Source organism: Thermobia domestica, chromosome 3 (assembly GCF_964235325.1).
Source record: "Thermobia domestica chromosome 3, izTheDome1.hap1.1, whole genome shotgun sequence".
Lineage (NCBI taxonomy): Eukaryota > Metazoa > Arthropoda > Insecta > Zygentoma > Lepismatidae > Thermobia > Thermobia domestica.
In genome coordinates this window covers 208,845,443-208,858,495 of record NC_137456.1, presented here as the reverse complement: position 1 = coordinate 208,858,495, position 13,053 = coordinate 208,845,443, and the positions used below count along the sequence as shown (strand labels likewise).

General features: G+C 37.0%; 1 protein-coding gene across 1 annotated transcript in view; it reads left to right on the top strand.

Moving 5' to 3' along the window:
- LOC145682095 (heat shock 70 kDa protein 4L-like) overlaps nucleotides 1-12,046 on the top strand; it is a 196,853-nt gene extending 184,807 nt beyond the window's left edge. Inside the window, exon 10 of the mRNA XM_081753689.1 lies at nucleotides 11,348-12,046. Coding sequence (XP_081609815.1) covers nucleotides 11,348-11,867 — 520 coding nt within the window. The 3' untranslated portion in view covers nucleotides 11,868-12,046. The remainder of the gene's footprint in view (nucleotides 1-11,347) is intronic.
- The last annotated feature ends 1,007 nt before the right edge of the window (nucleotides 12,047-13,053 follow it).

Below are 13,053 nucleotides of genomic sequence, written 5' to 3'. Positions count from 1 at the left end.
TTAGGGAAGGAGGAGGAGGGGACATGGAAAAATACATAAAACTTAATAACTCTTGAGCCAAAAGACCGATCTTGATCAAATTTTCAATTTAGATGAGGTTTAGGACTGGGATGACTTTCATTATTTCATTTTGACGAAGCAACGTAGAGGAGGGGGTGGAGGGGAAATATATAAAAATCAATAAATATAAAAATAAAAGTGACCATGTTTGTGAATTAATAACTTTTGAACCACCGATCGAACTCAATAAAATTATCAACATATATGAAATTCAAACCTGAGAAGTCTTTTATCATTTCATTTTGACAGTAGATTTTAGGGAAGGGGCAGGGGAAGGGGAAATATAGGAAAGTGAATAAAACTTAAATCTTGAACCACCCTACCGATCTCGATCTAATTTTCAACATAGATAAGATTTGGGACTGGGATGCTTTCTTCATTTCACTTTTACATCTTGTGTATGAATGAAAGAGTTCGTTGCTCTGTTCCTTCTGCATCATGCTTTTCAATGTTTTCACTAACTTCGGAGTCGGCATCACTAGAACTGGAGCTTTTCTGTTCATTTTCTTTTTTGACAGTAACATTGATAGCTAACGTTGGATGCGCACTAATTTCAAGACTCACGGAAGTGGAACCTTTTTGTTTACTTTCTACTATGACAGTAGCATTCGTAGCAGATGAGATAGGATCGCTAACTTCAATACTGTTTAGTTTGTTCGCAGTCAGTAGTTGATAGTCTTGCAGGCTTGACGACACTAAATAGGTATATGTTTTTGCAGACATCAGTATCGCTTCTAATAACTATTTTTTTTCACGACGCCGCATCTATTTTTACAATTTAAAGCTTGGTCAATTCAGTGCGAAATTTTATTTTATATGTTGCATCTCGGGGCGATTCGTTAAGAGGGCGCACTGGGCGCCGCCCGGTAGCTCGGTGCTCCTATCCGCCCCTGTCAACAATCAAATAAAAATTCGCATTGTGATTTCCATTATATTTAATCTTTTATTTATACGGTGGTATGTGACATATAAATTGGAGACAAGACGAGTCGGAAAGTTACTTGACGAGAGAAGAAAGCACCTCACACTCTTCGTTAATTCAAACCCTGGTACTCCTTTCTTTCAGTTTAACGTCCTATCATTACCCTTTAGGCTAAAAGAGACCATGATTAAGGAAAGTGAATGATGATGAAAGAATGATTGGAATGATAATTTGAAAGGGAACAGGAGTACCCCGAGAAACCCACGATATTGTCCACCCTCAAAGTTACTTGGCAGAGGATCCAACCAGGAACCCCGTGCACCGAAACTAAGCGCCCTACTACTGAATCAACCTGCTCCCTCCTTGGTCTTTCTAATTGTTATAATACATTGCTCGCCATTAAAGTTGCAACATCGAGAAGGAAATGAGGCAGAAATGCTAAACTTGACAGAGAAGTAGTAATAAGAGAAGCAAATTATTACACTTACATGTCAGTGCTGTGACATGTGACATGCATAGCAAGGTTGAAGAATCTCCAGTTGCTAGTAGCGTGCAGAGTCTACGGACGGCAAGAACTGAACAACACGACGAGACATAGAGAGAATGACCCACCGATGTCTGCTTGAAGTATGGCGTCTCAAGCGGTTTCCAGTCGGCACCAAAGCTTCTCAACATTAGGTGGAAGAAACTTTGAGTTGACCCAGCCGGTGACCTTTCATGGACTAGACATGTTCAATCGGCGAGAGATCGGGCGAACTTGCGGGGCCACGAAAGCAGGGGCATGTGGTTGGCTTCCAGGAATGCGAGGACATTCCTTTCAACTTGGGATCGCGTGTTGTCTTGTTTGAAAGTGACGTTATGTTGTCCATGGATTAATGGGACATCAAAAGGTTTGAGCATCTCTGATTTCTGTTGGCTGTTCAACGTCCCTGGAATGCATATGAGACACGAACGAACACCTAAGGTGACGGCACCCCATACCATCATACCCAGTGAAGAGCCTGTGTGACGATGCATGATGTAGGTGTCCTAGTGCCAAGGTGTAACACGTATATGTCTATCATGATCTTGTAGACAGAAGCGGGATTCATCGGAGGAATGTGCGTAATTCCAATCTTAAATCCATGCACGATAGTGTTCGCACCATGTATTGCTCGCAGTCAATGTTATACCCGCAGAGAATCCGCAGCAATGGGCGGCGTGAAAAGATCGTGCGCAAAACGAAACGCACGGATTATGGGAACACTGGACGTCGTAAAATCGCCCTAGTGCGCTAGCCGTCTTGAAGTTGCCGTACGGTCTTTTAGGGCCTTGCGCACCAGGCATCTGTCCTTGCGGTCCGTCGTCTAACGCAGACGTTGGGAACCTCTACGTCGCTCTACTGTGCCTTCCTGCACCCACTGTTTTCACACACGTGGCACGATAGATGCATTCCGTCCTACTCTGGGACCGATCTCTGGTTACGATAAACTGCAATTACTATACAACAATTCGGCCCCGATCGAATTGTGAAACCTGCTGGAAGCGCTACCGTATTCGACGACGACCACTTTTGACACACTACACTCACGACGACGCACATTCACTGCTCGTTTACTCCTCTTTGGTCTGCTCGAGGTACCTCTTCCCAGATGGCGTAGCAGATGTACATGATGCAGGATGGCGTTGGCCACCTAATTATTTCTTTGTAAGATCATCCTCTATACAGTGTACAAATTTCGTGCTCTTCCGATCACTCCTTCTGAGTGCTGCAATTTTAATGAAAAACAATTTATATGAGGGACAGAATGGTTGAGTATGCACAAGTCTGTCAACGACTGTTCAAGTTAATATAATTGTAGGTGTTCGTTTGGTAAGTATTTTTATATTTTTTAAATAATAGACCTATTTTGCTAAAGCAGGGCTAAAACCACAAACTTCTCGCGTACCACTGGACGGAGCTTTGAGCTCGAAGCTTATTTCTTTATCGGATGTAAATCTTGAGTACTTACGTTTTAGTGTCAAGGCTGAGCGCTGTGCTGTTCTCGTTATTATTCATCGAGACGATAGGTTCTCACGTCGAACCAGAGAACGAACTTTTCACACCACATTCGGGGTACGCTCGGACATCCGATATTTAACATTCCTAACAATGGTGGGGTCAGCAATAGCAGCGGGTTCATATTGTGTTGTCAGCAATAGCAGCGTTAATCTCTATCTTTGAAACATGGAAATTTTTTAGTCAAACATACTTGATTACAGCTATAAACAACGTTAAATAGGGCAAAAATGTAGCCATCCCTAAAAACTGTTGTATTTTTCTGAGCGTCATGACCAGCCTCACACACAACAGCTATCCTCTTTGCAAGTCAACATGGACTACATGCAATAACTTCACTATCTGTTCACGCGTGTTTCTACTAGTGGTGGGCACAAAAACGGTTTTTCGGTTTTCACCGGGTCCGGTTTCGGTTTTCTTCAAAACCGGTTCCGATTTTTTCCAAAATTTATTCCATTACAGACCAGAATAGTGTTTCTTTGTTCTCCGGAAACCGAATCCGTTTCCACAGAAGTAGTTTTATGTTTTCCAAAGGTTTTGAAGAAAACCAAAACCGGTTTCGGTTAAAAAGCGAACCAGTTTTTGTAGAAAACCGAAATCGGATTCTGTGATAAAACCAAACTGGTTTTGGAGAAAATAAAAAATGATTTTGCTGAAAATTGAACCGATTTTAGAGAAAACCGAAATATCTGTTTTAGAAACGGGTTTTATAAAACCCGGTTTTGCCCATCCGTAGTTTCTACCTAACGATCACACACGTTATTATCTCTTTAAATCTGAACGTATGTATGTCGTCTTAAGCTTCCCTCCCGAAAATACTTATTACCGTACCCAAAATAATTACAAAAATTACCAAGAAGTAAGAAAAATCCATGCACAATACAACTGAGGAGAGAGCGCCACCCACTCTTGCCTAAGAACTCCCATGCAATGATCACTACGTAAATTTTGTATAAATTCAGCAAAAGTGGTATTATAATATAAACAATATCGAATTTCTCCTTTCTAACCAAGAAATGCCAGTATTGACAAGTACAGGCCAGGTGTTTACTGAATTTACGACTAAACAAATCTTTTCTTTTGTTTCTTTTCCATATCAAACCTGTGGCAGAAATATTCAGATAACACACTGATAAACAGGAAGGGTACCAGAAAATAAGCTAAACATTATTGTTATTTTTCTCTTTCTTGAAAGTAACGATAAGCAATAAGGGAATTCTATAATTTACTTATCGAAAATCAAAATATTGTAGGCTACTACATCTACAATATGCGTATGAAGGAACAAACTTAACTTCTGTGTTGTTGATAAAATTCAGTCATAGACTTATATTTACCTATTTATTCCTTGTTCCAGAATGGCAATTACAGTTAATTTATTTTCCGGTCTATATTATTTTTGAAACACACTCAGCAACGTTTGTACTAGGCGTTGGGTTAAGTGAGTTTTACCTTTACCACAAACTAAAAATGAATAATTACTTATACGTTTGAAAACTGAAAGTTTCTCGTTGTAAACAGATGATTTCCAGTTTGCAAAACTTCGTTTTCTCTTTGTATATACAAAACGAATAACGCAGGACAAAAGATAACACCCAGAATTATTTTCTTTTCTGTCGGTGTATACTCAATACTATGAGGAAATGTTTATGGTCTCAAAAACAAGCATAATTATTGAAATAACAGTTAGTCAAATCCATCTTTTCAGAGTGTTGAAGCTCCAGGACGGCGCACAGTGGTCGGAAACTTAGAAAAAACGGACAAAAATAGCGGACCGAAACAATGGAAGTTGACGAACATCTCTTTATCGTTCTATACGTAATTGTCCTTTCTAAATCGATTCCAACTACTGCGAAACTGATTCGAAGAACCGCTGCTGCAATACAAGGTTGTCCAACATGTTATATATACAGAATGGTCGAAAAGTGTGGAAAGTCTTCGCGTAAATGTCAAATACTGCAAAATATAACCAAAGGAACAATGTAGGGGAGTAATAAAAGTAATGAGAAATTGGAGAGGACACAGAAGAATGAAAGCCGCCATCATGAAATCCACCATCGTGAATCATACATATAGTTTATAAATTGCAAACATAACATGTTGACGGCATATGTTAAGTGGACATCGGTAACCAGTACGAAGTTAAGACAGGCGTTAATATGCGTGGAACGGTTTCCCTCTAATTGTATGTGCAGCTAATAAAAAGACGGTGTAAAACAAATGTTTTTGGCCTTAGGATACAAAATTAAAGTTCGCAGTTTTGCACTCGTACAATCTTGGAAAAAACACTAAAACTCACTGGAATGTAATTAATTTCAGGATTACGTTGTTTCGGTAAGATTAAAAGATTCAGTATAGAATCTTCTTATATACTACTGCACTGAGGTGAAATATACATCAGCTCCACATGACTGATAGTTTATCACTGCAATATGTGTAAGGCTTCCAGTACAACTTCGATTCAGAGACGAAGGGCAATCCAAAATAAGTACAAGACAATATGCCTCTTCCATTTGTAAGGCTCAGATAGCAGATCTGGATTGCGAGCACAACAGTATTACTCATCACGAATTTTCAGTTAGATGGGGTTGAGTCCTTCAGCTGCACTTGGCTGCAGCTACTTCCAATGTTCAACCTTTGTATTACTCATGGTCAACTCAATAAACCTTATGAACCTTATTTTGCAGATAAGCAAGGATAAGCTTATAGACCAAGGGCCAATGGGGCGATAACTCCCCCTTAGGGAACTTTTGCCACTATATTACAAGTGTTCCTTAGAGTCCTTGAATCAAAAAATAGTTGTTGGTGAACATGTAAGTGTGACACCTAGGTCTTGGGGCCCTTAACTTTTTAGCACCCTTGTATGTTTAAAGACATCGATGGGAACTCTTTAAATTACCGTAGATCAGACCGTTAGTGCAACACTGGTCGATTTGTAAGACTATAGGCTTTCAGCATACGTAATAAACGAGACATTTCTGTGTACAAATGGAAAATAATCAAGGGATATTTAAGAAAATATCCCTAAAAGTCCCTTCTTGCGATTCTTTTAGTTATTACGTGGCAACATTGCAAAATAGGTGAATAATTAAACGTATTTAAGTGTTCTGTTTTATGTTCAACTTAAACTGAAAATTTCGTCTTGATCCATCAAATAGCAGGAGGGGAAATATGAATTTTATAGTCTTCACAGGGTTCATAATAATTAATTTTCATGGAAGTACGAGTGTGAGTTTGTATCAATGTTCCATTTTATTTTTCTATAGAAAACAAGTGATTCAAATTATTCTAGTTGATTTCTTTATTAGTTATATTACGACAGATTCCCAGTACCGAGAAATTCCCCAGGAAGGTTTTATGGTTTGTTGGTCCATGGTATAATAGAAAATATTTCGAAGCAACAATTTTACTGTTGTGCTGTTCCATTAATGTCGACTAAAAGCAGGGAATTCGTGTTACTATTAGGTTCAAAATCCCTTGTCGTCGCGAATTTTATCGACGAATCTGAAGCTTTAAACATACGAAACGATAATCATGCCTGTTGTTCTGTATGGCTGCGAAGCATGGCCACTTACTCTGAGGGAAGAGCATAGACTGAAAGTATTTGAGAACAAGATCCTGAGACGAATATTCGGACCCAAGAAGAACGGGAATAGGGAATGGCGGAAACTTCATAACGAGGAACTACATAATTTATATGGTTTACCCAACATTGTTAGGGTCGTCAAGTCTAGGAGGCTAGGTGGGCAGGTCATGTAGCTAGAATGGAAGAAAATACAAACGCTTTCAAATTCTTCACTGGAAGACCAATCGCAAAACGACCATTAGGAAGACCTAGGTGCAGATGGGAGGACAATATTAAGATGGATCTCGCAGAGATTGGAATACAAAGTAGAAACTGAATGCAGTTAGCTAAGGATAGAAGTCAGTGGACAGCTTTTGTCAACGTGGCATTGAACCTCCGGATTCCATAGGCCATAGAGTTAGTTAGTTAGTTGGTTGGTTAGCTGTTCCATTAAGTTCCTTTGAGAATACTTGTTTTTTATTCTACAATGTACATATCCAAACATGTCTGCTGGTATGTGAAGTTATCAAACAGGTCTTGAAGTTATTGCGTAGAGCATGTGTTCTTATTACATGTGCACACAGATAATCGCACTGAATATCGTATATAATGTGTAGTTTTTTAATTGTCGTAATATTAAACAATTTGTTATATTCTTTGTGTCCGTATCTGTCTGTAAGTTGATAATAGTAGCACATTCGCCCTGAAATCCACGTGTTCTCAGTCATTCTGAACAAGAATGGCAAACAGAAAGAAGCCAGTCAGACAGACGACAATTGCAACAAGAAAAGGAATTATTGTTGAAAAAATCGAAAATTTTGTGTAACGCACTACGCATAAAATGAAACTGACATGAGGACGACAAATTTCATCAAACAAACTTCCATAGAATCCTTCAGCAAGAGACTGACACTGCGGCAAGAGACTAACACTGCAAAAGTGCACCGCTTAACATCAATCAATTTGCATCCAAGTTCCTACAGAATACGACACAAACAAACACGTTCTATCGCTGGGACTACCAAACTTTCCCAAATTATCGCGATTGCTAAATCAGTCTGATGAATCACATGTGGCGGAAAATTTTACACTCTTAGTGGACAATTCATCATATTTGGAGTGTACTGCTATACGGCAATATGTAGCAGACATCCTGTTTAACGAGGAGGAGTGCGTATTTGGCCAGAAATAGAGCTGAAATGGGGATCACGAAAAAAGGGAAAGGGTGTTTCATGGGAAACCCTAAAGGAACACATTCGATACGAAGACAAACCACTACTCGCAGAGATTCAAGAAGAAATGGATTTCATAGCAGAAGAAATGAGGTACCACATCTTGTAATCGTCAAGCTGAAATTGTTCATCGAAGAAACATATAACTAAAGATAAATTCATTGAAGGCGCTGTCTGTGCAGGTACGTCCGTAAGTGTTCTAGCTACAGAAGCAGCTTTATTTTTACTGGGAGCTTTTATTAATCATCATCGACAAGCATCAGATCTTTGGTGGCTGCCCACGGCAAAATTGCTACATGCCAAGAACTTAGACTTACCTCATCTCCCTTTTTAGCTTACACTTATTCTATAGCTGGAAGTAATACAGGCCCAAATTTTCGGCAAACCCGTGTCGCCAAATTTTTAACGCAAATGTTTGTTCAGCTGCTTCAGGTGTACCATGGTTGATGTCAAACCAGATGCTTCTAGGTATACAGTCAGATATCTCACAAGCAGAACAGAATTAATAACTCTGCTCAACTGTATGGGCCACTCATGTTGATATTCACAAATATTTAGACTAGAAACAGCAATGTATGATTGTGTTGTCGAAACGGTGATGACCTCCAGCCATCAGTCTTAAAAGATTCATCTGTGTTCTCCCTCTTTTGATGTGATAATTTCCAAAGATTGCATATCACTTCCAGTTTAAATTGTAAATATAAACTGCATGAGAGATTAGATAAATCTGAGCTCTTGAAACGTAGCACTCCCGCCGTTTGCGGCTACGAAGGAACTCACACCTGTTGGTTGTGATTAATAACAGCTCGCAGTAACAGTAAATATGTTTCAATAACCAAACCGCTTACTGTCGTACCTGCACAGATGAACTTATTTTTAGGTATGTTTCTTCCATGAACAATTTAAGCTCAACGATCTGGTACAAGTTGTGGTACCTCATTTCGGCTACTATCAAATCAACTTCTTGAATCTGTAACAGTAGTGATTCATCTTCCTATCAAGTAGGTGTTCCTTTAATGACACGTTCAGCTATTATAGTGACACATATCACTAGAGATTTACATGAAACACCCATTCCGTTTTTTTTTATCCCCATTATAGCTCTATTTCTGGCCAAATACGCACTCCTCCTCGTTAAACAGGATGTCTACAACATATTGCCGTATAGCAGTACACTCCAAATATAGTGAATTATCCACTAAGAGTGTACAATTTTCCGCTACATACGATTCATCAGACTGACTTAGCAATCGCGATAATTTTGTGAAAGTTTGGTAGTCCCAGTGGTAGACTGTGTTTCTGTCGTAATCTGTAGGAATTTCGATGCAAATTGATTGATGTCAAGCGGTGCCCTTTTGCAGTGTCAGTCTCTTGCTGCAGTACATTGACCTGAAATTTTTTTTTGGAAGTTGTTTTGATGAAATTTGTCGTCCTCATGTCAGTTTCATTTTATGCGTAGTGTGTTACACTAAATGTTCGATTCTTCACAACAGTAATCCATTTTCTTGTTGCAATTGTCGTCTGTCTGACTGGTTTCTTTATGTTTGTCATTCTTCTCCAGAATACTGAGAACACGTGGATTTCAGGTCGAATGTGCTACTATTATCAACTTATAGACAGATGCGAACACAAAGAATATAACAAATTGTTTAATTATTACGACAATTAAAAAGCTACATATTACATAATGTATTAAGTGCGATTATCTGTGTGCACATGTAATAAGAACACATGCTCTACGCAACAACTTCAAGAGTTGTTTCATAACTTCACATACCAGCAGACATGTTTGGAAGTGTATTCATTGTAGAATAAAAAACAACAAGTATTTTCAAAGGAACATAATGGAACTGCACAACAGTAAATTTATTGGTTTGAAATATTTTCTAAATATTCTACCATGGACGAACAAATCATAAAACCTTCATGGGGAATTTCTCGGTACTGGGAACCTGTCATAATATAACTAATGAGAAAATCAACTAGAATAATTTGTATCACTTGTTTTCTATATATATATAAACGGAATATTGAAACAAAGTCATACTCGTTCTTCCATGAAAATCAATTATTATGACCCCTGTGAAGACTATAAAATACATATTTCCTCTGCTGCTGCTCGATGGATCAAGATGAAATTTTTAGTTTAAGTTGAACATAGAAGAGAACACTTGAATACATTTTATTATTCACCTAGTTTGTAGTGTTGCCACGTAATAACTAAAAGAATCTCGAGAAGGGACTTTTTTAGGGAATTTTTTAAAAATAACATTCAATTATTTTTCCTATGTACGCAGATATGTCTCGTTAGTTATGTAAACTGAAAGCTTACAATCTTACAAATCGATCGAATTATAACTTATTCCAGTGTTGCGCTAACGGTCTGATCTCCGGTCATTTAAAAAGATCCCATCGAGCCTACACTCTTACAAATCTACCGAGGTATAACTTGTTCTAGTGTTGCACTGACGGTCGGAACATTGATACTAAGTCATACTCGTACTTCCATGAAAATATATTATGAACTCTGTGAAAACTATAGGAAACATATTTCTTGCTGCTATTTGATGGATCAAGGTGAAATTTTCTATTTAAGTTGAACATAAAATATAACACATAAAGTAATTTTATTATTAACCTAGTTTGCAGTGTTGCCACGTAATAAATAAAAGAATTGCGAGAAGGGACGTTTTAAGGGAAATTTTCTTAAATATCCCTTAATTAGTTTTCCTTTGTACACAGAAATGTCCCGTTCATTATGTAAACTGAAAGCTTACAATCTTACAAATCGATCGAATTATAACTTATTGCAGTGTTGCGCTAACGGTCTGATCTCCGGTCATTTAAAAAGATCCCATCGATGTCTGTAAATGTACTTGGGCGCTAAAAGGTTAAGGGCCCCAGGACCCAGGTGTTACACTTATATGTTGGCCAACACCTATTTTGTGATTCTAAGGACCCTAAGGAACACTTCTAATATAGTGGCAAAAGTTCCGTAGGTGGGGAGGAGTTATCACTCCTTGGCCCATGGTTTATTAGACGAACATTAGCGTATATGTAACTTTTCGGTAACATTAACACATCTATCATATAAATGATATGACTATGGATAACAAATAAAACGCTTCACTAAAAACCCAGTATTTAAGTCCAATGCTACTCAACCGCTTTCATCAACCTCAGAAACGATACAAATGGCTAAAACATATAATAATGTTTGGTTCATTTTTTACTGACTTTTCGGCATTTTTATTTGTTCATGTCTACATGTATTTTATGGAGGTGGAAATATTCCTATGTCCTGAAACTCCGTTTTTGGAAGCAAGAGAGATACTTATAATGAAATATCAATACCGATTTCATAGGCGACGAAGTTGACAAAATCGATTTTTGACCGCTTTGCCCAGTTTCTGACCACTGTGCGGCGAGGTGGAATCTAACTACTAAGCCAAACCACTAATGATTTATTCCTCAGATTCTTTATATTTGTGTAGAAGCACAAGCTGAGAATTTTTATTTTAAAATTGCAGGTATGATATGGTAAATTCGCTTCAATCCTCAACTTCAGACAGTATCAATATCCAACAGCAAATGAAACTAGAGCCAAATGGAACCGAAATAGAAAGCAAGAATTCTTCACGTGGAACTCACATGAATTTCGAAGAATGGCTTGAAGAGTGTATCAAGAGATGCACATCAGACTATAAGGATACTTCTAAAACCAGTCAAACGTTTTGTGAAATCAAGGATTTAAATAAATATGTGTTATTAATGATTATGAAGCGCCTTCAAGAAAATGCGGAATGTGATTTGCTTCAAGGTTTTAAAGATGAATATTATAAGTTAAGAAAGATGATACCCTCAAAGAAACCAATAGGTAGACCATCTGAGAAATCCACTTCAGTTAAAGGGAAAGTGGGCAAAACATCAATGACAAGACAACAACTAACACCACAACATAAAAATACAAAAGGTAATACTTCAACAATGCGACGAAACCAAAGGAAGAAAATTGGTGATAAAGCTCCCAGTGAACATAATCAAAAGTAAGTATGTACACAAGGACAATGCAATTTCTTTTAAAAATATTACACCATGCCGAGTATAGAGTGAACTAAATCCATTATATACGTTGCTAAAATTAGAAGTTATCCTTTTCTACGTTGTCTATGTAAAAAAAAAAAATAAGAATAAGAATAAAAATTATTTGCTGTAAAAATACAATTATTCAAGAGTACTCGTATATATATATATATATATATATATATATATATATATATATATATATATATATATATATATATATATATATATATTCAATGAGGTATTAAATGAACAGTTCTATTTTCCAGTGATTAATTGAAATAAAATTAGTTGTTCCTACGTTTTACTCTTTCATGAATTACTAATTACAAGTCTAAATTTCTTAGTTCCGCAACTATGGAAAGTAGAATGGAAATATGTATCATAGTTTCCGTTTAGGTAGTAGTGTTACTGCTTCATACTAGAACATCATTTCTGAAATCTTTAACCCCTTCGCTTTTAGGTTATTTGTTTAATGGTTATTCAAGACACTACTGAATTATTCGACTTAGTATAAGAAACAGTGCAAATGTCAATAAAACTCATCTGATATTCGCTAAACTAAAACATAAAGCGTTTGTGTAATAGTGTGAATAACATTACTTTTAAAATAAGTTCACACGAACTTAACATTTTATTAGCTGGATTCTCACTAACTCTTATGTATCTCCAACTAATTTATATTTAAGAAGCGGTCGATGTCAAGTGTTACTCCGAACTTATATATTTTATGATTTGGCAAAAAAAACTTTCAGACAACTTTCAAACGAAATATAGCATGGTTAATGTAAATATATTTTAATTGTTCGCTTAAATATAATAAATGTATTATTACACAAGTGTGCAAGAACATTCTACTGTACATGACAAATATGCAGAAAACGTTCAGTTTTCGTACACAGATACATACATGTATACGCTATGTGTGAATACAGGACTTGATTGTATAGCTAAATCCCTTTATGTATATGCATTTAGTTCATTCATTAATACTTATTCCTTTCATTTTGTTAGGTGCTTCACTTTACTTGATCTTCAAATCGTAACATTACTTTCAAATAAAAGTTGTTGATTATAAATGAAAGCTTCCCACGTCTAGAAATGTTAATTTTACTAGTAATCTACGGTGATATAAGTAAACGAGGGAATCAAA